The sequence below is a fragment of the Eleginops maclovinus genome, chromosome 9 (assembly GCF_036324505.1).
Source record: "Eleginops maclovinus isolate JMC-PN-2008 ecotype Puerto Natales chromosome 9, JC_Emac_rtc_rv5, whole genome shotgun sequence".
In the NCBI taxonomy this organism is placed as follows: Eukaryota; Metazoa; Chordata; class Actinopteri; order Perciformes; family Eleginopidae; genus Eleginops; species Eleginops maclovinus.
In genome coordinates this window covers 15578041-15600743 of record NC_086357.1, presented here as the reverse complement: position 1 = coordinate 15600743, position 22703 = coordinate 15578041, and the positions used below count along the sequence as shown (strand labels likewise).

Below are 22703 nucleotides of genomic sequence, written 5' to 3'. Positions count from 1 at the left end.
ATATATAGTATATATATATATAGTATATATATATATATATATATATATATACATACAGTATATATATATATAGTATATATATATATATATATATATATATATATATACATACAGTATATATATATATATATATATACAGTATATATATATATATATATATATATATATATATATATCTAAGTTGTTCGTGCCCCACCAGTTTTGTACGTATAAAAACGCCACTGGGTGAGGAGAAGGGAGGTTCCTAGAGAGAGAGAGAGAGAGAGACGGGGGAATGCTATGGGAGAGCTAACGGTATATGTGTGTGCGAGTGATAATAAACATACATACAACATTGGGGGTATTAGATTGTTTGTCACGTGAACGGTATTTCTGAATAATGTCCCTAGGGGCCCCTCATAAAATACACACCATAACCAGTAGGCCTACAGTATACATCCAGCAAAAATAATGCTGTTTGGAAAAAGAGTCTTAAAGACAGACAGTAGCTTCCATACAAACTCATTGAAAACATTCACAGTTGACAATATGTGTGGTTTGTTTGTTAAATGATTTGTTGGTCGATGCTTTTTAACGCTGCCAGTTTGATTTGTGGTCAGGGATGAGAACAATTATGACCAAACAAGTTGGCAGACAAAATAAGATCTGTCGGTCTGTCCATCTGTCCGTCTGTCTATCTCGATTGATTTCTTTTTGACTCAAATTGTACAAAAGCCCACCTGTTTGTTTTCAAATCTGTCTATTCCTTGTATTGTTTAGTGTGATATGGTCAGGCAGTTAATTGGCCACCTATCTCTTGGCAATATATAGTTATAGCTCTCATTGTTTAAGTCAATCATTTCTGTTACTTTGATGGTGTGCGTGCATCTAATGACCCACACCTTATAGACCTTACACACCTATCTACTATATCAGCAAGTATCACTTCAGTACTCTGTGTTGTGGGTGGGAAAACTCAATAAATGACGACTCAATAAAATTTCTCTGGATGCCGTTTTCCCCCTCTGTTCTGATCGGACATTCTGTAGAGGTTACCACCGGAAACTAAGTATCAGCATCACTCCTCCAAAACAATTCTTTTCACAAACATTTAGTGAATTTCTTCTATAAGCTCAAATAGACACAATAACTTGGTTTGTGTGTAATTCTGACAGAGTACTCCCTTTTGCAGACATGCCATAGAGGTGTAATGTTTATCTGTTTTTAAAAAAATGAGCCTAAGTAAAAAAATATGTTTTAAGAGATATCTGTTTAAATGTATTAGATGTATGATGTACAGCATGGTAAACCTATGTATGAAAGTATAGACCCTCAGTGCTCTTTATGTTTTTATCTTAAAAAGTGTGGTCATGCCATTTAATGCACGTTATCCATTTGGTTTGATTACTCAAGAGATGGTAAGCGAACACTTAACATACAGTATTTATAGAAAGAGCTAAAGAGACCACAATCAGCTCAGGATCATAATTTTCACAAGTCATTCAGAATGATAAAAACGTTTATACAGTGGTTAATAAAATATAGAATTCTTAGAGGCAGAGCAGAGAGGACTTAAAATGTAATAAATTGTAGGCAAAAATGTAAACATAAAACACTTTATTTTATTCATTTACAGCATCTAGCAGTTTTTCCACAGTGCAAAGTTAGTACTACACTAACTACTGCTAACAAAACATAAATAAAATCAAACTTTAAAAATAAATACCAACCACACAACTCAGCAGTTTGAGCACACCTAAATAATTGTCTCTTATTCAACGCTGGACAGATGATGTGTCATACACAATGGTGCATTTCTTTGAGACTTAAATAACAAAAAGTGACTGAACAGGTCTGAACAGAAAAAACAATTTGTTCCCGTTGTATCAGCAGAACATTTCCTCCAACGTTTTAAGACAAACAAAAAGGTTGGCTCCAAATTGGCATCTCCTCTTGTTTATGTAGCCAAAAAACAGCAGTAGTTTGTTCACTGTTAAACGGTGTGAGGAGGACATCTCTACCTTATAATGACTTGATGGTTTTATGTAAAATGTTAACAAAGCCACAAATCCAGATGTTTTTATTGCAATTGTCCCCTTTGAGAATCAAACCTACTACACTGATCTATTGATTTAAAATGAACAGGCCTCTTCAAATTAAATTCTAGACTGAAATAATTACACCAACAATTGGTGCGTCAATGTTGCATCAACAATCAAGGCCATGTTTTCAAACTGTTGATGATGCATGTTTAAGGTAGTTGTGAAGGCATGTTGTCCGATGTTTACTGTAGGCAAGGTACAGGATAACCTAAATCAAAGGCTCAATTTAACTTTCCAAAACTTTACTGGTCTGAAAAAGGGAAATCTTGGTCTGTCGTATGGTCGAGATGAAGATTTCTCACCAGCTCTTTTATGGATCTCCATCATATTTATTTCAGAGATTCATGGTCCTCTTTTTCTCATCCAACTCTTGGTAAGAAAATGGATAAGCGTATTACAGCAATTTAATTATCCAATTAGACGCTTCACTGAACAAAGCATACATTCACAATGCCGTAATGCATTTATCTGACTTAAAAGAGTTACATCTTTAAGGCCAGGAACAAACCAGTGGAACAGTTTTCAGTACCAACCATCCTTAATGTTTTGAAAATAGAGTTGTGATTGGAATAAGATGAAATAAACGCTGAAGAGAAAGTGCATTTAAACAAAAGATATGCATTTACAGTAGCACTGTAATTATAATGGTCAGTCAATGAATGGTTTGTTGCGTAAAATCTGAAAAACAAAGTCTGCTATTTGCTTATTTTGAACGATCATCTAAATCCTGAATACATTTAGATCTCTGTCATTGAAAAAAATAGAAAAGCAGAAAGTGGAACCAACAAACAACTATCAAAACAGTTGACGCCAAATGACTCAGCAATTAATCAACTAACCGTTTCATGTCTAATCTTAAGTCTTCACATTCCCATCACTCTCTCAAGCACAGAGAAATAGAAAGTAAACAACCATCATCAACTTCTGAAAGTAACACTTCCTCAAAACAGGAGTTACAGCCTGAAGCCAGTCCCCACCTGAACTTGGAAAATAACCCTGGGTCATTTCTCGAGAGATTCTAACATGCAGAGACGGGAACAGGACGGGGTGATGAGCTGGGTTTGTTGTCCTCTCGCTCCCTGTCAGCCCTGAGGTCACTGCAGCACGTGAAGCTGGCTTTCTGGCTCGCACCATCTTCATTCAGCACCCAAGTCCACCTTTAGCAGAGTGTCCTGGCGGCAGAAAAGCATGTGGTTTAGTCAACAAACTGCACCCGAATAAACCTCTGGTGACGGCAGCGGGTTGATTAGGGAAGGAAGAGAGGAAGAAAAATATTTTTTAAGAACAAGCAGCTAATAAACACTGGATTTCCACTCATACTGGATTTGATGTAGTTCTGTGTTGAAAAAAAAATCAGATAACACAAATCAATGAATGGTCGTACCCAGGCTTGGAATTTCGTCATTTTAGGGGCAAAACCATTTGGCCTTTTGTGTCACAAATCTTTTTAGGGCACAAAGGCCACATGCCAGGGCACAAAGGCTATTTAGGGAAAAATGTGGATTTGGAGCTTACAAATAAACAACTTAACTTTCTGATAATAAAAACACATGAATGACCTTGAAAACAAATTACTTTTTTACTACACTGCGCATTGAATAGAGTAGTTTTTCATTCAATGTGTGCGGCAAAAAATAAATCACAAGTGGAGCAAAACGCTCGCAGCCCCACTAAAACATCATCTCATAAGTCAGAGCTGATTGGCTGTAAGTTTGTGTGCGAAAAGTGTAGTTATGCAGAGGAGACGAGAGGGCTTAGACTACATCACCAGTGGTAAATAACACAAACAGAAAATGAAAGAAGTTGACCATCGACTGGAGCTTTGGTGAGCGAAAGTATAGTTTATGTATCGATTGCTATTGTAACCACGGTGACGACAGTCTGATGTTTTCATGCTGAGGCATCACGGTTGTTGTTATTGTTAAGTTTTGCTTTGTGATAGCGCTCTTTACTCCATGTATTAAGGTACAAAAAGCCTATATATATAGTATATATATATATAGTATATATATATTTATATATATATACATACAGTATATATATATATAGTATATATATATATATATATATATATACATACAGTATATATATATATATATATATACAGTATATATATATATATATATATATATCTAAGTTGTTCGTGCCCCACCAGTTTTGTACGTATAAAAACGCCACTGGGTGAGGAGAAGGGAGGTTCCTAGAGAGAGAGAGAGAGAGAGACGGGGGAATGCTATGGGAGAGCTAACGGTATATGTGTGTGCGAGTGATAATTAACATACTTCTTTGTTGTTTTGGCGTGGTTCCGGACGACAGTAACCCGTCTCAGAAGTGAATAAACTCACGGACAAAAAGAGACACGAGGCCTCCTTGTATTCTTATAGCGAGACGCTACAATGATGATTGAATGATGCGACGTATGACATGCGAGGTGCGCGTAACCAATCCAAGCTACAAGGACTAATGCAGTTCAGAGCCCAGACCACTGCTCTGACATTTTTAAAGCAACTTCGAGATTTTAACAGTATCAGGGCACAACGGCCATGGTGGCCGTAGGACGTACAATTATTTTCAGGGCATCACGGCCAGACCGAGGGGCAATGAAGGCCATGGCCGTCATGGCCGCCGTGAAATTCCCACCCTGCTCGAACCGCATGTGTGGGGGCGGCAGTGGTGTAGCTGATGAATGCTTTCTCTTCCTCCTCTCTGAAGGAGAATAAAGTTGTCTGTGTCTGCTTTATGTTTATATTTTTGTGTGTGTTTGGGTGTATCTTGCCTTGTCTAGACATGTGTTCGGACCCATGTGCGTCCCGTGGATGATGAGCGGGTCCTGGGACTCTTTGAGGGAGAAGCTCTGCTCAGTGAGAGACCTGGATGGCCTGAACTCCTCTCTCCACCACCACAGAGCCATTCCCACCAGCAGCACACTGAGAAACACTGACACACACACACACACACACTTTATATGAACAGTGCTTCTCTAGACAAAGATGATTTACATGATAAAACCAATAACAAAATGATCTCAAAACCAACAAAATGTAACCAACAACCCGGAAATGTATAATTTATTTTAAAACGCCCACAAACTAACACTTGTCCCATTTTGGAACTTCAAAATCACAAGGATAAATAATTAATAAATAATAGCAGTATTTATGCAATGTTAATAACGATTTATTTATCACTATTTGAAATGCTGCAACTTCCGCTTCACATTGCCTTGCTTCACTTCTTTATATCCTTTAGTAGTCGGTTAATTCATAAGCTTGAATTCGTAATTTTTTTTGTGAATTTATTGAACTTGTTAAAAAGCAAAATAACAAAAGACTTTACAAGGTATAAAACAAAAACTCAAATAGTTTTCTTTTTCAAGCAGTAAATCACATGCCCTGCCCATTTCCAGTCAGGATTATGTTTGTGAATATTTCTTAGTTGCTTGGATAAAGTTTCACAGTATTTCAGCTCATCATTCCAATTCTTATAGGTGTTATTTTGAATATGCAGTTTCCTCCCTCCGTCTGCTGCATGTTAACAACTCAGCAGGGAGTAATCATCTCTACAGGAAAAAGTGATGATTTGTACTTGATCAATTTACTTTTAACGTCAATATTCGAGTGCAAGTCATTGCCAAAAAGTGCAGACAACAAACAATACCTAAATTGCTTCTACATTTCATAATTATCATTTTATAAGCAGACTTTTGTTGCCTTAAAAAATGCTTAATTGAACAATAGTGTGTTTTGGGGCAAATACTAAAAGAAAAGAACAGGAGGTCTTCCAAACATGTGATGAGGCTTTTTTTTGACAAAACATGTTGAGGTATAAAAAAAGTGTCTTACTTAGAAGAGAGAGGATTCCAGCAAAGGCAGGATCAGATAAAGATGTTGCAGGGACTGTGTGAGAAATGACAGGAATTTCTTGAGCCATGTTCTTGTTTTTTTCCGAACATGTGCAGTTAAACTGTGGACTCTCAGACAGCAGGTCGACGACATACTGCTGCTGGCACACCGTCCCAGCATGCCTGCATACAGTCGGCCCTGAGAACCAGGAGAAAGTACACAGAGTTCTGTAAGGCGGCATGAATGTGACTCCAGCAGCACCAATGTGTCAATCAATACTTGAGTGGACCCCTGAAACATCAACAGAAACAATGCTTTACACCGCTAAGCAAAATCATTTTAATGTCTGAATGATAAAGTATACGTGTGAACTATTTGACCCACCATACCGTTTGGTTGGAGAGCTGGCTGGACGATGACCACGCCCCCGGGTGAGGTGACGTTTGACAGCAGTACTTGGAGGTTTCGCCCATTGTGTTTGTTGGCTCGGCAGATGGAGCGTGTCACTTCTTCACTCCAATATAAAAAACCCTGACACATAATTGACAGAGTTAGCAGATCTGTTATCACATCTGTCCCAGGATGCATTGTGTGGCACATCCATACACCATTCTCCATCATAAGGCTTTTTACCTCAAACACAGCCAGTCCAAATGGCCGGTCCAGATAACCGTTGGACTCTACCACTGTTTTTCGGTGACGGCCCTCTAGATTTACTCTGGAGATACTCCTCATCCCCTGGTCGACCCAGTACAGCAGCTGACGAGGCATATCTGAGGAGGAAAAAGTGATCACAATAAACAACAACCTACAATACGAGCAGTATCACGAACAACACTGAAGTGTGAGGACAATCAGCCATCTGGCTTTTGCTGATAAATACGGTTCCTGTTTCAGAGAAAACCTTTTTTAAATTTCCCTAAACATCGAGAGAGATTTTACTGTGAATTTCATGATTCAATGCCTTCTGAAATAAACGAAAGATGCAAATCTCACTCCACGTTTATTTCTGTGAACTCTCAGAACATACCCAGAGAAAGCGCGACAGGGCAGCGTATTGACGAAGTGACAAGAGTGCTTCTGTCTCGACCACCCAAGCTTGCTCTTTCAATCTTTGGGGAGCTACCACACTGAGCCCACAAGAGCAGCCTGAGAAAACAGAAACAGTGAATAGAATATTCTTCCATCTGTCTTTTTTTTTTTTTACAGTCTTGTGTTTGAACATATCTTGCTGTAAACGATGCTGCGTTAGCTGTATCTATACATAAAAATGCAATTGAAGATAACAATTGTAATGGTCCTGATGAGAGTCTGGACGATGCTAATAAAAAGTAAACGCCTCCTACCCTTGGAGAGGATCCACAGCTACTGCTGAAGGTCTGTCCAGTCCTGTGATGAGCAGCCGCTGCGCCGAACCATCCAGCAGGCCAACGTTAACAGAACTGCTCTCTATACTGGTCCAGTAGAGGAGCTCATGGATCCAGTCCACAGCCAGGCCTGACACTGAACCTTCAACTTTCAACACCAACACTGAATCCTTTGTATTTCCATCCAAAGAGACCCTGACAAACATCCAAAGGACAAGGAAATATATAAATAAATTCAAAAAATAAGATTTGTTATCCCATGTTCTGATCTACCCATTTCAAATTGTGACTATGACGATAAGTGGCTGCAGGCTTCAATATAGGGCTCGGCAAAAATAAACTACCCTGATAAAGGACATCTTATACCACGATTACTTTCAATATTTAACAGTACTTTTAATATTTCTTCTGTATATTAATGAATACATTCGAAAAGTATAGCCTATAACATATGTTCTGGTACCTGTTCAAGTAACTGCCTGATATTATCTGTTAAGATGGTGTATGGTGTGGGGGTTTCAGCTGCACTCGGTTACCTGTACACAGAGCCGTGTCCTTGCTGGGCCCAGTACAGAGTTTGGTTAGAGACAAAAGTCGCCACTGGCCCTGCTCCAGGTAGATGTAGCGCCAGCTTCCTGTAACCCGTGCCAGTGATGCTGATTGTTCGTAGTGCTTGAGAAGCGGTGAAAACCAGCTGAGCCGGTTTTCCTGGAAACAGAAACCAAACACCACAATTGTTCTTATGTCATAACCAAAGATGTCCTGAGATGATCTGAAAATCCAAGTGTTACATTTTTGGTTAAGTGCCCCTGCTAGTACATGTGTATCAAACTTAATCTGGGAATATATAATAAAAAATGTTTACAAATTTAGCACAAAACAACTTATTTAGTGTTGTTATCGCTGTCCACAAAAAAGTCTTGACAGCAGAGTAATAAAATAAAATGCTGCCTCATTGTTGATGGGTTTTATCATAGCCTGTGATCCTATTTTTCATCATAGAAAGCCAAATAAAACCTGACAAATAATTAATCTGGGACTCCTCTTATCCAGGAGTAATAACCTTCATATTTTGGAGGCTGGTAACCAGGTGCAGTAAGTATTTGTTTCTCACCTTTGGCTTTGCACCCGCCCGTTGTTTGATTCCTCTGGTAGTCCTCCTGGCAGTCGCATGTGAGGCTGCCGTTTATGTGAACACACAGCTGATCACACACATCGTTCTCCAGGCATTCGTCGACCTCTAGATGAAAGAATGGACACTTTGAAATGAGTTTTAATTATGCATTAAAGGAATGTGTTAAGAATTATGTAAATGGAAGTCCAGTTCCCAGTGCCCATGACTCATTTTTCAGCTTAAATCTTCATAACAGCTTTAAAAGCTGAACGTAACAGCTGGTTTTAAGCGGCCACTCACCTTCACACTGGCTGTCCTCAACCAGCTTCATGTTGTTGGGACAGTCGCAGAGGAAACCCATCGGCTGGTCCACACACTGGTGAGAGCAGCCTCCATTATTGTGCAGACATTCATTCTGATCTGTAAAAACACAATCAGCATTAGTGGTTTTATACCAAAAAGAAGGACAAATGCTACTATAGAATATATTTTAAATCTGATAAGAAACGGATATAAGACCAGAGAAAAAATTAACAGTCACAAGTACTAGTTAATACACCAGAAACATGTTTTTTCCTGTATGATAATCATGACTTTAAAATCATTAAAAAAGAGATCTTCCCATCTCATGACAATCTATGATTTGTCTTTGACAAATATTTGGCCCATTATAATGCAATAAGGGATTTGTAGGCCTGCATGGCATCAAACAGAGAACAAAAAAGCAAAAGAAGCATCTTGTAATTTTGGTCATACAACATCTATAGCATTTATTACAAAATTGACAATATGCTACTATAGAGGAAAAGCAAGGGGATTACTGGTGAGGGGGACATGAATCCCTGTATACCGACTTTGAGCCAATATATCTAGTTGTTGAGAAATGTCACTTATTTAGACCTCATTTGTTTGGGGAAAAGTTTCTAAAAGCAACCAAAGCCATTACGTACAGTACAGCAGAGATTAGATGATGAAGAATCCGTAAACAGACAGTAGTACTATTAATAATAACATGGATAAATCATTTTCAGATACACTAACTTCCATTTGGATGAGAAAAACACAGTTTCCAAATAAACTAATTGAAAACATTCACAGCTGACAATGTGCATGGTTTGTTTATTATATGATTTGTTGGTGGATGATTTTTATCACTGTGATTTGTGGTCAAGGATGAGAAATAAATTCGGAAAGTCTTCATCCAAAGAAGTGATACTACATGAGAATACTGACTCCTTCACAGCACCAGAGCAGAGATTGTTAAAATATGTTTTACAGTTGCTAACATCAGAGAAAAACTGAGACAGATTGATGCACTTAAAGGCTACAACTAATGATGGTTTCTATTATCAGTTAATCTGCTGAAATTTTGATTAATGAATTCATGTTAAGACTATTAAACATCCCAAAATAATATCTTTTAAAAGACCACAGTGCCTGTTGCAAGCGTCTTATTCTTTTCTGACCAAAAATAATGAAATTAGAATTAAAAACAAGCATTTACAAATATTAGCAGCAAACCCATACATTGGAAAGCTGCAAATGGAGAATACTAAGCTCACCACTCATCACATCATTGACTTAGTCATTTCACACTATTACATGAGAACTATTGTCCATTGTATCATCCCATGCCCAAAACATTTTTATGAGATCATTTGTGAAAATCTGTTTTCCAAAGTGCTCGAAGCCACTGTGCAGTTTAGAGCAGCGCTACACTGCCCTCTGCTGGCTGGACACGTTTATAGCCAACATGGAGCCTCTGTCTACTATACAGAAGTATCACTCACCACAGCTGTCCTCATCGCTGCCATCAGAGCAGTCTGGTGAGAGGTCACACCTCCAGGTCTGACGGATGCACTGCCCGTCTCCACACTGAAACTCAAACGCTGTGCACGCAGGAGAAGACTGCAGGCGTGGCTGAGACAAAACACACATGTGTGGAGACTCATCCCGCCCGTCTTTGCAGTCAGTTCTCCCGTCACACAGCTTGTTTCTGGGCAGACAGGTGTCAGACGGTCCGCAGGAGAAAGAGCCAGGCATGCTGCAGTTTTGGCAGGACGCCTCATCATTGCCATCGCCACAGTCGTCCACGCCATTGCAACGTAAATGTGAAGATATACAGAGTCTGTTGCGGCAGGAAAATTCATCCTTCTTACAGGACAGGAATCCTGGGAAAGTGAATCAAGTTACATCAATAAATACATTGGTACATGGAGAGAAGAAAAGGCTTTACTACAAAGATCACCTGAGCGTTTTCATTGTTCATTATCACAGTTGACAAAATATCAGCAGTTGGTACACTATTAACATCTCTAGAAAAAAAACATTAGTGACTTCTAAGCATCTTATTTTGTGTTTTATTTAGTAACAATTCTCTGATCAACAAAAATAAGTGAGAAATGGTTTGATGGGGGAGAAACTATGGGGACAGGCTAATTAATTATATATTTGTCATCAAGTTTTTCTCAGAACCAGCTGTCTAATGGGAAACTTAGTTCATAAGTATTGCTGTTTTAGATTACATCTACCCAGATCCTCAATTAAGGGAACTTAAATGTGACATCATTTGTATATATGGTGATATGAAATATTCAAGAAAATATACTTGAAAACTGTTGAAACAACCAAACACAAATGTGTGTACTAAGACTAATTCAGCAAATCAACACCTGGTGATTCAAACTGGAACATTGTCAATATTGCCTTACCTGACTGAAATGATATGTGTTGCCTGGACTGACAACAGATCATTTCCTCTTGATCATTTTTACTCTCTACTCTCTCATAATAAAACATAGTCATTTGTACTTCCTACATTTCCCTGGCCGGCTTTCAAACCAGCTTCTTTGAGCTCCAGGTCTCACGTCCCTAACCTCTAAGCAACACTACCCATATTCATACCTGCTGGGAATTCCTTACATCAACAGTGATGGTGTTTTTTGGCTCCCTTCACATTTAATCCTTTCAGAACATTTTCTCCTGCAGGGTTTTTCTTTGCAAACGTTGCACAGTTTGTGGTTCAGGCTTCAACACCAGATGCCAGATCACCAAGTTACTTGCAAATTACTTTAACAGGATTACATAAAATAATCTGCAGTGGTATTTTCCCCACACTGCAAGAAAATTAGCTCTTTTATTAACTTAAACTGTAACAACAACAAGTGTATGTAAAAGGGCACATGCTTTACCTACCAACACAATCATTAGACATGCCATTTGTCTGAACCTGTAGACTTTGACACCATTGGTGTACCTCACGTAGCCTTGGCATTGTGTGTGTGCTTTAGAGTATACATTCTCAGTTATGTGGAATTATTGTGATGGTGCTGTGTTCATGCAGTATTTTTTACACAATTTGAATAAACTTCAGGCTGGCACCAACTCTGGGTTTGTCCTACTCATTTTATTGTGTGTGTGTGTGTGTGTGTGTGTGTGTGTGTGTGTGTGTGTGTGTGTGTGTGTGTGTGTGTGTGTGTGTGTGTGTGTGTGTGTGTGTGTGTGCGCGTGTGTTAAAATGATCTCATGTTGTATACTCACCACAGCGTTGTTCATCAGATCCATCTTCACAGTCTTTGTGCCCGTCACATACACTCAGCCTCTGGATGCACGAGCCATCGTTACACCTGAACTCACGCTGCTGGTGGCAGGCCCGCAGAGAGCGACCCTCAGCGCCTGAGACACGTTCAAAGACACAATTTTAGCATTACTGTTTCATAAGATATAGTTTCTTTCATAAAGGCCAGGCAAGTGCATTTACAGCATCTTTCAACTCAAGGCAATTCAAAGTGGTTTAGAAAAATGAAAAAACATTAAGAGCATTGATAAATAGTGCAGTGAAAACAAATAATGAAATGATATTTTAAAGCAAGTAAAAACAGTAATTCAAAAGTATTTTTTAATTTTTTTATACAACGTTTTAAAAAAAGATGTTGATGAATGAACCCATTTAACAGTGCATGGCAAAGCCTGGGTCAGATAGCATGCCGCCTTGTTTTAAAAAAAACATTTTTCTAGCTTTAGCTTTGGCACATTTTCGGACATGTTTTAGTCCAAATACGACATTTTCTGGAACATAACACGTCTGATAACATTATAGGTTTGTATAGTAACACTTAAACCATAAAACATTACATATCTCAGAAAAAGTTGACTGCAGTTTGCAGACTTCATTCAAACGGACAGGTCTGCTCGACTGTACACCGTCAGTACTTTACGTCTTTTATTTTAAAAAGCGCTTAATGCAAGCAGCTTTTTAATGTCACACAAATGTAAAAGTCATTTCTGCATCTTACCCCAAATATAACACCAAGATAGTGGCGGGAGCAGAAGAAATAAAACTCCAAGGTGTCTCATGTTCGATGTCCTCCACAGATGACTCACACGCGGCGCGGAAATATGACGCAATAGTTGAGTCAGCCGTTTATGATTAAAGTGTATACATGTGCTTCTGAAAGGCTGATGGTTGCTCTTTTCGGGAAAGATATTGAAAACAAACATATGCAATCATATTAAAGATACAATGGTATCACTTATTATAAATGTGCTCGTAATCAACCACGCATTTCAATCGCTTTTGATTGAAAAACAATGTCATTTGAAGTTTGTAAAAAAAACATGGAATCCTTGTCATTAACCAATTACTTAATAATTTAAATTATTAAATTTAAATGTTAAATTATTTGTAATAGTTATATCGGTATTATAAACAGTATTGTAAATTGTGTGTTGTTATTTTAACAAATGTTTTATGTAAGATAAGATAAGATGTACCTTTATTAATCCCCGTGGGGAAATTCAAGTGTTTGTGCAGCAACAGAGAAGAGGGAAAACAGTACAGATTCACACAGGGATGTAAAACACAAATTTAAATTAAAAATGTGTTTAATTAAAAAAGTTTTATATGAAATAACAATATCATTGTGTACATGTTTGATTCAAACTCAATTCCTAAAGTATTTTTCTGTGTGCAGAAAAACCATAACATGCCCATCAACAAGTCAGCATGACATTGAAACTTAAAGTCCCCCTCAAACTGGACTTCTCTTGTCATAGCCTGGTTCTAAATATAAGACATTCTATTACATAACTTCTCAGATTTAAACTCCTGTGACCTAAAACTGCTGTGAAAGCTTGACTGTATTCAGCTTGTTTCTGGTTAGAACCCCTCTCAGGTAAAGGTTGAGCAGATTTTTTCAGATGGTTCATCTCATCCAATCCATGGTCCATCTGGCAATACTGATGACATCGAGGATTTACTTTAATGGACACTTTTTCAACTTCATACATCATGTATGTTTAATTTATTATTTTTGAGGGAAATCATTTCTCAAAACCAATATTAGTTTTTAAAGTACACAGATACTTAATATGTCAAACACAATACAATACTAATAATAATGTATGAGAGAGTGAACGTCTACTGGGAGTTTAACTCAAGTATCTACACTCAGTCAGCCGATAAAAGGCAATTTTCTTCTGTCAAAATGATAACTATTTATGAACTATATGAGGCTGCACTGTCCTATTTGGGGAAAAGGGTTCCAGTCTTTCCTCTGTGGGCCTCAGCCCCTCCAGCTGTTGCATCAACACACATCTACTGAGTCCCCCCTGCTATACAGCTCAGCCAGTACCTTCAAACATTGCAGCAATGTCTATGTATCAATGATGTTTTAAACTCAGTTTTATTTTCATTCAGTTTAAGATATGACCACAATAACTACAAACAACGTAAATAGAAGACATTTTATTCACATTTCTTATTGTACAGGACACAGGCAGTGGGCAGGCCTCTAAAGCAGGTGTGGATGGAGGATTTAAATTGTTGGTGTTGAGGGAGGTAATCCTGCTGCTCAGAGGTACGGCTCGTCCGTGGAGAGTATTGGCTCCCTATATAAAGCCCCCGGGGTCACACCAGGCTTAGGGACTTCAGCAACTTGACTAAAAGAGTAACAAAAATATTACATGATTACGAAAATACAAATAGTATTTCACACATCACGCGGTAAATATGCGTCTCTAGTTGTTAGCAAAAAAAGTTTGCTGCTCACATTACTAGACTTCAGATCAATTCATCCAAGCAGCAGGGCATCTTTGGCAGGTGTGTGCTGGTTTACTCAGCATACTTATTGCAGTTATGCCATCTGCAACTATAAATCTAACTAAATTACAGTAGATCTATTATTATTGTCTACGTGTCCTATTTTATTGATAGTTAAGTTCCAGTGAAGAGAATTGAACATGACTTTAACCATAAATAACAGCAGGAATTTATCAAAACATTTCTTTAGAGAGACCAAACAAGTCATTTAAATACATCATCACTCTGGACTCTCAACACTCAAATAGACAATTCTTATTATTAACTGACATTTTATAGACAAAAAAGATTAATGGACACCTCAAAATGACCATCAGCTGAAACAATCATGAAAGTAATTGTTAGTTGCAGCCCTGCCATGCCATATAAGCTTCACTGTTTTAAATAGATTTATGGTCCATTTTTTTTTAAATAGTCAAATATCCAGCACTGCCCATCAGGTTTGCCTCATGTTCTTTTTTACAGGTAATGGAAGATGTTTAATATGCAGTCTTAATAATCAGAGTCATTTACCTGCCGGCGGTGAGAGCCTTCTGAGAAGACATAATGACAGTGGCGGGAACGGACTCTCTGCGTCCATCTCTGGTGAAGTAGTAGTTGCCGGCAAACTTGTGGCTCGGGCCTACTGGAAGTTTGGGTGGTGGCTGTGTCCTAAAGAAAAACCATTGTAAACAGAATGGATGCATATCTCTGTGAAAAAAGATCATTGGTGGGGGGAATGTCATTGTAGTTAGTGGCGTCATTATGAAGAAGGATAAAGCATTGGCAGTTTGAGTAACAGATCCAAGATTTTGAGAGTTTCTTGGTTTCCAAAACAACACAATGGTTAAAGCATTTAGTTACATCGACTAGGAAAGTAAATGGTCTTGTAGCAACTGCTGCCTGGGAGCCACAATTAAAGACACATAAATGCCATAACTAATCTACTTTTAGGCAGCAAAAAAACAAGTAAAATATACTAAAATCAGTTTCAGATGCACAAAAAACTCTAGGAAATGAATTGCATTTAATCAAAAAAGGAGTAAGATGTAAAACATCACTTTTGGTTATATTTGTTTTCAGAGATAAGTCTCCGTTTGGTGTTAGGTAAGTATGTAACAGCACTTTGGGGAAGCTAAGTTAAATTGGCAATTGACAAGCTTTATCGTATCATTATGATGTAAGTAATGCAGTAAACTGTAAAGTACAGTAAGTAATAATCTGAGCTGTAATGGCACCATTGGTGTTTACATTGGTTCCCTTGGCTAGCTGAATGTTTTCACAGGCTAATAATAACACAAGTGTACAAAATCTTACCTCTTTGCAATCTCCCCATATCTCAGCTGGAGTTTGCTTTGCAGGTCGTGCTAAAAAGAAGAAACATCATTATTGAGAGATGCTTTAAAAACGCAAGATTACTACATTCTACATATTTCTGTAGCTTAGTGAGATTGTATTGAGTAATCACTTCATTCAATATTTTCGTTGTATTGGGTATTATTGAGATACTCAATATGGTATTGTGGATTTGTATATATTTGCGGCTGATGTTGATTTTTATTGTATCTTGTTGTATCTTTTAAATGCTTGACAACACTACTGCTCAGTCTGGGATAAATACAAGATATCTATCTTTCTGTTTATCTAATATTCATGTAACATACACCATTACTTATATAAATAAAGATATAAAGGCAATAATATTCATGTAGCTCCCATCCAACTCGACCGGTTTGCTCTTAAAGCTAGCAAGCATTAGCATCTGAAAGCTCTTAAATGAATCCTGTTTGCACGTTTATTGCCATAAATATCCAGTTGATAAATGTTTATGTATTTCACAGTAAGACGCAGTTCAGATACAAAGTTGGTACGTGTTTCTTACCCCCGAAAGAATATTTCGGAGCCTCTGGATAATTTTGGTAGCAGTCGCCATGTTTGCTGTTGTGAAGGACACGGGGCTTCTTCTTCTGTCAAACTAAAGTCTCTCACCATGTTAGCGACACCTGGCGGACGAAGACATTTTCACGATTAGTTATCGATGAAAATACAGTATGTCTTTACATTATTTTTGCATTATAAAAGTTCATTAGTGTAGCATGTTGCTATAGCCAAGTTTACTTAATTTCTTAGTTCGATTAATACCATTATCTTACAAATGTTTACAGCCTACATTTTTTTAATGTTTTGTTACAGCAACAGAACTGTTTCAGAGCATTGTATGTGACTCAACGAAAGTATCTCTGGTGTAGAACATGGACTACACCGTTGTAGTGTTTCCTTATGTCTCACTTCTACACCTTCATGTAATAAATCCAAGGGTGCTGAATCATTCTTGCTCTATTCCCTGATCCAGAACCTGCTTCAATTGGGAACTTCACTGCGCCCACATTGACTGATACGTCAGTCCCAAATAGTGCAATATAACTGTCTGTTAAGAAAATGACTCAGAAACTATGGACTCTTTTGCCCAATTGGAGACCAGGTTAAGAAAACTGATGGGAGTTTTACATGAAGGGAGACTGTTACAACACAGACTCGTTTTGTATAGAGCTACTTTCATTTTTTCTGTTGCAGCAACATAAATTGGAAAAAAAAAGAAAAAGTTTTAGATTATTGCTCTAGTCATCTTTCTATGATCTTATTGTCTTGTCAATATCTTTCTATTTTTTCTCTTTAATTAATCTGTCATTGTGGGTGGACATGATTGTCCCTTTTTGTATGTTGTGTGACTGTTTTTTCCTTTTCTGTGTGGTAAACAATGATAGAGAACAAAAACACGAGTGGAGTCAGACTAAGGATGAGTCAAAGAGAAAAACACATTTTATTTGTTGCACAAGAAAACACAGTACAGGGCGACAGGGCCGGTATACCATGCAATCAAGTAATATAGGTGTGTTCTTGTCCCATGCAGCATGCACTGAACAGAAGAGTGCACAGGATAAAACATGCACATGTACAACAATTTGACCTGCCAGTTTATTCTTTAAGAGCAAGTATAACACCAGCTGAGAATTTGTCTTTGCTGACCTCCTGTGAATCGAGTTCTTTTTTTTTTTTCAAGCATTGAATATGTTTACAGTCATGTAGATACAAGGGTATTCAGGTAAATGGCGATAACATGCACTGCAAAAAGGGTTCTCCAAAACTTTCAGACATATCAAATTGGAAATACTTGCATATTTGATGACTGTTAGTGATTTACCCTTTAAAATCTTATCCAATGGTCATTAAAGTGTATGACTTCTATAAATGGTGTTACATTTATTTTATTCATCCTTCTGGAGCATTTCTTGCCCTGATTTGCACAAAACAGATATATATATATAAGGTAAACACATAGCCACCATCATCCCTTTGCCAGGCTAGTAGTTTCTTCATCCCTGAACAAATGCATTTTGAAAAAGCTTAACCCATGAATTAAGTGCATGTAAACACACTCAATGCTTCTCAGCTTGGTGCTAAATGACTCTTTAAGAACATTTTGTAAAAAACAAAACAAAAACAGATATGTTACTCTGACGAGTGTTGTTTCTTTCATGTATCAAAGAGGGTAGTTTCATCATACAGCCACAGGATATAAAATGTTTGTACAGTACATAGCACGTTTGTTCGTTGTAAACAATTCTGTCAGACTGCAAAAATAACTGAGCCATTCAGCGACAAAATCTCTGTCCTGCTAGCTGACACGACAACACTCTAAAAGGTTGTGATCTTGAGATTTTGAAGAGGAAGAGAGACTTAAGTTACACATCAACAGCTCTAAAGCTTTAGAAACAGAAGACTCAGGAGAAACTTGGTACAAAAGTAAGAAACAGCCACTGACAATAAGACAATAAACCTCAAAACTCGGGAAGTACATCCAAAATACTAACAGCCCATTCCCTCAGGTCAGACTTCCCCGAAATCCTGGTGCCTCGACTAATCATTGTGCATTTCACATCCTTTAACACACCTGTAATTATATATACCCTTGTTATCAAAATATACATCAATATTTGTACAATACAAAGACATAAAACATTTGTTCAAAGAAGCCCTGGATTTGGATTCAATGTAAGGGGTTTCCCTCTGCCATTTTAAATTTAACTTCAACATTCTCTTACAAAATTCATGTCAAAATCGATAGTGCACTTTTCCTTTCGATGTAAACATTACTACACGGTAAATTAAGTAGGAACAGGTCTTGTAGGCATGGTGTCTCTTACATGCTCATGTGAAAAATCTAAGACGAAAGCTACAGTTTCAGGAAAAGATACTCCAAAAATACACAAGGTTGCAATACTTTTCCAGGTACAAAATGTCTTGATATTATAGGTAAGAAAAGACCCAAAAATAAATACTCAAATGTTTTCAACCAAAAGATTTTCTCTCAAGGCTTTGAAGAAGACGTAAACTTCAGTTTGGCTGCTCAGTTTTCCCCCTGTGAATTGCATGCTTTGAGAAGAACAATTTATAACAGCGAGACGATTAGCCATGCTGAATCCGTGTTTGAAAGTTCCATATAGTGAGCAAAAAAAATATATGTTTGAGTTACCTCTACTATATGGGACCACACAGAGATTATATTGAGTAGCAACAGAGCAAAGTGTGTCACGTTCTTCATCCTGAACACAAAATGTTGTCAAGACTGCAATACTAGTACTTAGAAACATCTATTGACTTTTCTGCCTTTAACGATATGGCTTAGAGGACACTTGACTGATAGCATGGCACATAAAACCCTTTTTAAATCGACTGTATCACTTCACAGATTGTACTTTCTGTGTGCAATATTACCCTGCACTGACCGGTTATAAACCTTGAGAAAAATGTTGCTTTGACCACAAATTCACACCGTAAGAAACATGATCAACAAGTAAATGGAAGAACCTCTATCCTTCACAACTATAGCACTGCTATTTTCTCCAGTCTGACGAGTGCAAAAAGAGAGTAACACGTTTTTTCCTTTCATGCTAATTAGTGCTTGGTAGCTTTGACTGCAGCAGCAAAAAACACTATTGTTGTATATTAAAGATACAATGGCTGACAATTCATCTGAAGTTGACACATCAACCATGTTGCTCACAGTGTGAACCAAAGGTCATTCTTAGGTTTCTGAAGATCAATATAATAGCAGTAACCTATTCAAAGCTGCACTGTTCAGATCTAAATTGACACTGAAAGAAAAACTAGTACCTTTTGGTCCTACAACAATTATACTGAGCATTATCAAACTACTCTGTACTGCAACAATATATTTAAAAAATAAACATTTATACAAAAAGCAATCCAGTCAAAAGACAAACCACATTTTATGGATACAAAAATGTGACCCGTGGCTCTTTAATCAGAACTTCCCTCTTTTCTAACTCATCATAGTTTGTATATGTAATAAATAAGACCAGCAGGTCTGCAATGCCTTGAGGCAAATTTTAACATTTAAAAAATTCAAGTAAAATCATCTCCCTAATCAAGTAATTCATTCAGTTTGTAAATGAGTTTACAACTTTGAAAGACTTGAAAGAAAAGATGAAAGCAGTTGAAATTAGTGCAGTGGTGAGTTGCCACTTTTCAAATGCCCTTTTTGTGGAGTTTCTTCTCTGCACTCAGTCTTCTCTGTGGACAATCCAACCCGAGGACCAGCGGAGGGGCTTTCTGCTGCCGGACTGCAGCTGTTGTTAGAATGAGGACGTCCTGTCTGTTGTGGCTGAGATGAAGTGGAGGCCACCTGCGGCTCTTGTGTCTCGTTGTTGGTTTCCTCCCCGTCTGAACATGGCTCCCACTCATCCTGCTCGCTCTCTGTGGAGCCCTGCACGGCGATCTGGGGCACCAGAGTGAACCTCCTCACCACTGGCACTTCTGGCTCCACCTCTACGCTGGTTTGGGGTCGAGTGAGCATCCAGGCCGTCCCGTGCCTATGCTGATGTTGTTGTGTTTGGGCGCCCAGAGCTGGGGTGGACCCTGTACCTGCGGTGCTGGATTTCTCTTCCGGCTCATCAAAGCTTACCTCTTGCACTGCCTCCTGTTTCTTAAAAGAGTCTCGGCGCTCTGATAGGTTGAGCTTTCGCATCACAACCAGCTGCTCCGATCGCTCCATCCCAGAGTCCCTCAGCCTCTGGCTGCCGATGTATCCCCCCAGCCTGCTTAGATCCACACCAATGTAGGAGCCTCCACAGGCACCCTCAGCCTCCAAATCACCCAGCAGGTCCCCCTCGCCATAAAACGGCACTTCAAGCGTGTGCCGGCGGGGTGTGTATGACTTCTTATCAGCATGGTACACACCAGACAGCTTCTCAGCTGACTGTACCCTCTTCAGGAGAGGAGACCGAGGTGGCTCGGCGCTGCGGGGCCGGACAATGTGTCTGACGATGGTGGGCGGGGACAGGGTTTTGCCGTGGTAACTGTGAAAGCTTTTGGCAAAGCCTGAGAGTGGAGAGGGAGAGCGCTGTGGAGAAAGAGGCTGGGTCGAGGAAGAGGAAGAGTTGCAGGCCAGGGGCGAGGGGGGGATGTTGCTGGTTGACTTTCGGCGGCCCGCCTTGGTGTAGCGCTGCGTGCTGAGTTTCGAGCCCAGGCCGTGAAGAGAGCTGGGCCGGATGTGGGCAGCGGGGGAACTGGGAGAGCTGGAGCAGGGAGACGTACTCTGAGGAGAGTTGTTGTCTGGGAAGCAGAGGTAAAGTGTTCAAACATTGAACGTCACAAGATTCAGAAACCTCAACATTTTAATCATATCACATTTTCAGATGTTAGAGTCAGGAACCATTTAACTTCATCAGGAATAATTGTGCTGCCACACCAAGCTCACCACAGGCCTGATGGTCGGGGGCGGGGCTCCGGCAGGGTGTGGAGGGGCCCGGGGAGAGGCTGTGTGTCGGGGAACCTGGAAGACTCTCGCTGGAGGACACTGAGTGGTGGAGACCCGAGTTGAAGCTGCGACTGCTGTGTATCACTGTGCTCTGCTTGGACAGCTTCTTTAGGATGCTTCGTCGCCTGGAGAAAGAAGAACAAGAGTCAGACATATGATGTTGTTTATTTTTGTTAGTTTAGCAGTGGCACCGACACCAAGCCTTAATGGATGCAATATCTTATGAAACATAAAACCGGACAGGAATGGGCTTCATGTATTTATAATCATAATGTTCTGAGCCCTTGCATCACTTCTGTTCTTGTAGAATTGTTCAGAGAAAATATTATCCAGTAAAATAGCCCAAACATTGCAGTTTGAGTGAAATCAACGTAATACTGAGTTGATGCTAAACTTCCCTTCCCAGTGTTGAACACAAGAGGGAGACAGAGACTGTTATAGGTTAGTTTCTCTGATGACATCCACCATTTAGCAATCTCACAAAGTAAACAAACGATGAGTAACACTGCAGAGCTGCAGGGAACAACACAGAACAGAAACCTGAGATTCTCACCTGTCGTAATTATCTCTCCTCTTGCTCTTCCTGCTGCGACGAGCCATCTTTCCTTTGTGTTTGGTCTTCCGCGCTGGACCCACTTTGATTGATGTGTTCTCAAGTGCTATGGTCTGAAGAGACACCTTGTTGCCACTCTGAAAATGTCATACAGAGCAATTAAGGGATCAATTGTGTTACGAACAAAAGAGGCAACTTTGGTATGCATATCATGTGCAGTGATAACCTGCAACAGTGTTAAGTGGCTGTACCTTCAGGAGCAGTTCTATCATCTCAGGGTGGACCAGGCCCTGGACCGACTCTCCATTGACGTGGGTGATGAGGTCTCCAGTGCGGAGCCCTGCCTGGTAAGCTGGATTCCCCTCCTCCACACTCTGTTAAAACAGCAGCACAGTGAGTGTAAGGAGTTTATTGTCACTATTACATAACCATCTTTTTTAATACTCTTTCTTCTGTTATCCTAGTGAAGCTAGGCCCCTCATAATAACTACTTTTGTTGGACAATTTATTGACCCAGAAGTCATTTTGATAAATAATATTATTGTCATTTTATGGCATTATAATAATCTTAAGTTGTTCAGACATTGGAAATTTAATGTAAAAAATAAAAACTTAAATAAAATAATACCACAAAATCAAAACACTAAATAAAATGTACTCTTGGGCTCATATAGTAGAAATGTGCAATTTGTAAATTAACTTACAAGGATAACAAGTCTATTCTTTATTCTAGTTGCTCTATCATGTATCTTTTCCACTTAATCATTATAATGACATGAATGCTAATTATCATAAGATATCTCTATTTTGTGAAACCTTGAATAGT

The 22703-nt window shown here is 38.8% G+C and overlaps 3 protein-coding genes across 7 annotated transcripts in view; all 3 read right to left on the bottom strand.

Moving 5' to 3' along the window:
- Positions 1 to 1581: 1581 nt before the first annotated feature.
- Positions 1582 to 12799, bottom strand: LOC134870215 (very low-density lipoprotein receptor-like). Its single transcript, XM_063892299.1, has 13 exons — positions 12700 to 12799; positions 11945 to 12079; positions 10195 to 10575; positions 8705 to 8824; positions 8405 to 8530; positions 7827 to 7998; positions 7270 to 7485; positions 6954 to 7072; positions 6557 to 6696; positions 6313 to 6454; positions 5924 to 6121; positions 4858 to 5018; positions 1582 to 3253 (listed from the first exon to the last, which is right to left on the bottom strand). Exons 1-13 carry the CDS (start codon positions 12758 to 12760, stop codon positions 3218 to 3220), a joined length of 2007 nt encoding a protein of 668 aa, XP_063748369.1. The 5' UTR covers positions 12761 to 12799; the 3' UTR covers positions 1582 to 3217.
- A 1336-nt stretch (positions 12800 to 14135) lies between these two features.
- Positions 14136 to 16501, bottom strand: ndufa7 (NADH:ubiquinone oxidoreductase subunit A7). Its single transcript, XM_063890778.1, has 4 exons — positions 16366 to 16501; positions 15801 to 15850; positions 15018 to 15155; positions 14136 to 14344 (listed from the first exon to the last, which is right to left on the bottom strand). Exons 1-4 carry the CDS (start codon positions 16414 to 16416, stop codon positions 14257 to 14259), a joined length of 327 nt encoding a protein of 108 aa, XP_063746848.1. The 5' UTR covers positions 16417 to 16501; the 3' UTR covers positions 14136 to 14256.
- Positions 16502 to 17275: 774 nt separating this feature from the next.
- The window catches only part of mast3b (microtubule associated serine/threonine kinase 3b), a 30354-nt gene continuing 24926 nt past the window's right edge, over positions 17276 to 22703 (bottom strand). For all 5 annotated transcript variants that reach the window (XM_063891553.1, XM_063891554.1, XM_063891557.1 and 2 more), the window contains 4 exons: positions 22129 to 22251; positions 21878 to 22014; positions 21265 to 21449; positions 17276 to 21119 (listed from right to left, as the gene is read on the bottom strand). In XM_063891553.1, the coding sequence (XP_063747623.1) occupies positions 20008 to 21119; positions 21265 to 21449; positions 21878 to 22014; positions 22129 to 22251 (1557 nt within the window). In that variant the 3' untranslated portion in view covers positions 17276 to 20007. The remainder of the gene's footprint in view (positions 21120 to 21264; positions 21450 to 21877; positions 22015 to 22128; positions 22252 to 22703) is intronic.